General features: G+C 64.7%; 1 protein-coding gene across 1 annotated transcript; it reads left to right on the forward strand.

Annotated features, from left to right (window-relative positions):
• Positions 177-3,703, forward strand: LOC110389220 (tubulin alpha-1A chain-like). The gene is made up of 4 exons (XM_021379203.1): positions 177-296; positions 1,166-1,388; positions 1,473-1,621; positions 2,661-3,703. Exons 1-4 carry the CDS (start codon positions 294-296, stop codon positions 3,633-3,635), a joined length of 1,350 nt encoding a protein of 449 aa, XP_021234878.1. The 5' UTR covers positions 177-293; the 3' UTR covers positions 3,636-3,703.

A 4,134-nucleotide genomic window follows, 5' to 3' on the forward strand; every position in this document is an offset into this window, starting at 1 on the left:
CTCAGGCAGACCACGCCCCCACATTCCATTGCGCGACGTCACCGACCACGCCCCCCCAAAAAAGCCCCGCCCTCCCCACCTCGAAACGACCAATCAGCGGCGGGGCGGGGCGGAAAGGGCGGGGCGAGAAGGGGGCGGGGTCTGAAGGGGTGGGGTCGTCGGGGTCACGCCCACGCGTGCCCCGCACCACTGAGGCCGCGCCCCCCCGGGGTATATAAGGACCGGCCCCGCGTGGGGGCTTCCCTCTGTTCCTCTCACCAGTGACTTCCTAACGGGTCAGGCAGTGAGCAGCTATGGTGAGGAGGGGCACGTGTGGGGCTGGGGGCGGTGGGATCCTGGAGGGGGGGGGTGGGAGGGCTGCAGAACTCGCGTGGGGGTGGGGGTCACTGGGACCATGTGTGTCCGGGACCCTGCGTGGAGTTGTGGTGAGTGGGGGGGTCCCGCGGGGCATTGGGGCGTGGGGGCTGCAGCGCTCATGTGAGTAACGTGTGGGACTGGGAGTAAGGGGGGAGTCGGAACCGTGTGTATCCCAGGTACTGCATGGGAGTGGGGTGTGTGGGGCTCCTCGTGGATCCCGTGGGTGTGAGTCACGCGTGGGGCAGCGCCCGCTTTCTGCCCGGGCAGAGCCCCGTGGAGCTGCCGGACCCCGTGTGAGTCCCCTGTGGGTGCTGGCACCGTGCTCACGGCCTTTGGAGTTTGCTCCTGCCCCACCCTGGGCCACGCACCGGGTCTGTGGGGCCAGGCCGAGACGTGGGCGACGGGACCGTGGTGTGGGACAGTGCCCGGTGCTGGCTGGGGAAGAGTGTGGCTGAGAGTGCCCCATCCCAGTTCAACTGGGGAGTAACTGGGAGAGCCCCGCTCTTGACTCAGGAGGAGAGGATGAAGCGCATGGCAGAGACATGGGGCAATGTGTCCCGGTGTCCCCAACTCATTACAAATGAGAGGAGCTGGGAATAACTCTGGGGGAAAAGCCAATTCCCAGCTTTGCAGCTATGGGATGCAGCGCAGCCGTTGGCTCAGACTGCCCCCAACTGGGTGGCCCCCTATGGGGAAAGAGGGAACTGGACATAACCCTGTGGAGGGCCCAGTGATGGGACGCAACAGAGCCATTAGGGCCGAGTGGAGCAGCACCCAAACCCCCCAACCTCCCTCCATCACCCCACAGCGTGAGTGCATCTCCATCCACGTGGGCCAAGCGGGCGTGCAGATCGGCAATGCCTGCTGGGAGCTGTACTGCCTGGAGCACGGCATCCAGCCCGACGGGCAGATGCCCAGCGACAAGACCATCGGCGGGGGGGACGACTCCTTCAACACCTTCTTCAGCGAGACGGGGGCCGGCAAGCACGTGCCCCGCGCCATCTTCGTGGACCTGGAGCCCACGGTGATCGGTGAGCGGGGTGGGGGTGGTCACGGAGGGGGGGGGTCCATGGCGGTGCCCTGTCGGTGCTAACGAGGCACCCGGTGTCCCCCAGACGAGGTGCGCACGGGGACGTACCGGCAGCTCTTCCACCCCGAGCAGCTGATCACGGGCAAGGAGGATGCGGCCAACAACTACGCCCGGGGGCACTACACCATCGGCAAGGAGATCATTGACCTGGTGCTGGACCGCATCCGCAAGCTGGTGGGTACGGCGCCCTGGGGGTGCGGGCAGCATTGCTGCCTTTGGGTCTCCCCCCACCCGGTGGGATGGGGGGCAGTGAGGAGCTGTGCTGTGCTGTGTGCCCCTGGGTGCATTGTGCCCCTCCTCCTGCAATTAGTGGGTTGCTGACCCCTGTGCCTCTGGGTGCTGTAGGCATGCTGTTGCTGCAGCCCCCACACTTGAGCCCATCTGTGCCTGCTCTGGGTGTGGGATGAGCCTGGGGGTTGCTGGGTAGCCCATGTGCTTGGATAAACCTCATTTTCCTTGTTTTGGGTCATGTGAAGATTCCCCTTGACATGTGGTCTCCTTGGGTGGGTCCCCACCTATAGGTGAGGGAAGAAGAATGGGGTGGGGATCAGCAGCTCTTTCTCACACCATCAGCAGCATGGGAAGCAGCATTAAAGACAGCAGGTGGGGCTGCCCTGGGGGGTAGGACAGGGCGGATGGGTCAGTGCTGTCCCCTCCCCACGCCGGCCCCAGGGCTCTGTCTGTACCTGGTGCCAGTCTGGCTGCTTGTGGCTGGACCTGGGGCTTCTGTGTGGGTGCTGCTGCCGCCGTGGGGCCGGTTGGACCGGTGCTGCTGTGCCCTATTGCTTTGAACCCCTGTTCCCACGCCAGCGCTGGAGCTGCAGTGCTGCTGGCTGCGCTGTGGGCGATGCCAGCACATCAGGTTATACCAGGATGGCTCAGGATGTGTGTTTCCTGGTGTGCAGATTTGGGGTGCAAGGCCATGGCTGAGGCTGAGCTGCTCTGAACTCCGATCCATGCATCTCCCCTTGGGCTGACCAATGCCCCCACCCCATAGCCTGTGTCCCCTCAAGGGGCTTCCCCAGGGGCTCCGCACCCCAAGGGGCAGATTGCAATGGCTTGGAGGTGCCCAATCGCCCTGGCCTGGTGGCTCCTACCCTTGGAGATCCCCCAAAAGAAACATCTCCAAAATGTCCTCGTGAGGCCACAAAGAGGAAGGAGCAAGTCGTGCAGCTGCCTGGATCCAGTGTGACCCCTTCTTGTGTCCCCGCAGGCTGACCAGTGCACGGGGCTGCAGGGCTTCCTGGTGTTCCACAGCTTCGGGGGCGGCACCGGCTCCGGCTTCACCTCGCTGCTGATGGAGCGCCTCTCGGTCGACTACGGCAAGAAGTCCAAGCTGGAGTTCTCCATCTACCCGGCCCCGCAGGTGTCCACGGCCGTGGTGGAGCCCTACAACTCCATCCTCACCACCCACACCACGCTGGAGCACTCCGACTGCGCCTTCATGGTGGACAACGAGGCCATCTACGACATCTGCCGCAGGAACCTGGACATCGAGCGGCCCACCTACACCAACCTGAACCGGCTGATCGGGCAGATCGTGTCCTCCATCACGGCCTCGCTGCGCTTCGACGGGGCTCTGAACGTCGACCTGACGGAGTTCCAGACCAACCTGGTGCCGTACCCCCGCATCCACTTCCCTCTGGCCACGTACGCCCCGGTGATCTCCGCTGAGAAGGCGTACCACGAGCAGCTGTCGGTGGCCGAGATCACCAACGCGTGCTTCGAGCCGGCCAACCAGATGGTGAAGTGCGACCCGCGGCACGGCAAGTACATGGCGTGCTGCCTGCTGTACCGCGGGGACGTGGTGCCCAAAGACGTCAACGCCGCCATCGCCACCATCAAGACCAAGCGTAGCATCCAGTTTGTGGACTGGTGCCCGACTGGTTTCAAGGTGGGCATCAACTACCAGCCGCCCACCGTGGTGCCCGGGGGGGACCTGGCCAAGGTGCAGCGCGCCGTGTGCATGCTGAGCAACACCACGGCCATCGCGGAGGCGTGGGCGCGCCTGGACCACAAGTTCGACCTGATGTACGCCAAGCGCGCCTTCGTGCACTGGTACGTGGGGGAGGGCATGGAGGAGGGGGAGTTCTCGGAGGCGCGGGAGGACATGGCCGCCCTGGAGAAGGATTACGAGGAGGTGGGGGCTGACAGCGTGGAGGGCGAGGAGGATGGGGAGGAGTACTGATTCATTCCAATGAGTGCCTTTCTACACCGCCACGCTGTGAGGCTCAATAAAGTTGCGATGTGCACAGGTTTGGCTCTGGTTTGTTGTTCGTGGGTTGGGGTTGGGGTTCTGGGTCTCTGTGGTAATAGGTCCTCTCGGTCACGCTGCGCGTGGACGTGGTTTCTCTTTGCTCTAACCGCTCTGTACCCCCAGTCCGCCCGTGTCTATGGTTATTGGTCTCCCAAGAAGCAACACGGATTCGCGCTGAAACGCGGAAGTGGCTTTTCCCGGAAATCCGGAAGTGGCATCGCTGCGCCGTTACCGCTCTGCGCTGCCAGTCCGCCCTTCTCTATCGCTCTCGGTCCTCCTGACGGCATCACGCATGCGCGCAGCGGCGCCGTCTCGGTGGTGTAGTGCCGCCGTTCGGCCAGCAGGGGGCAGCAGAGCGGTGCCCGCGGGTCCGGGTGGTGCCGGGGGTCCGCGGCGCCTTCGGGGCACACGTGGAGCTCCGGGAGCGCCC

The sequence above is a fragment of the Numida meleagris genome, chromosome 32 (genome assembly GCF_002078875.1).
Source record: "Numida meleagris isolate 19003 breed g44 Domestic line chromosome 32, NumMel1.0, whole genome shotgun sequence".
In the NCBI taxonomy this organism is placed as follows: domain Eukaryota; kingdom Metazoa; phylum Chordata; class Aves; order Galliformes; family Numididae; genus Numida; species Numida meleagris.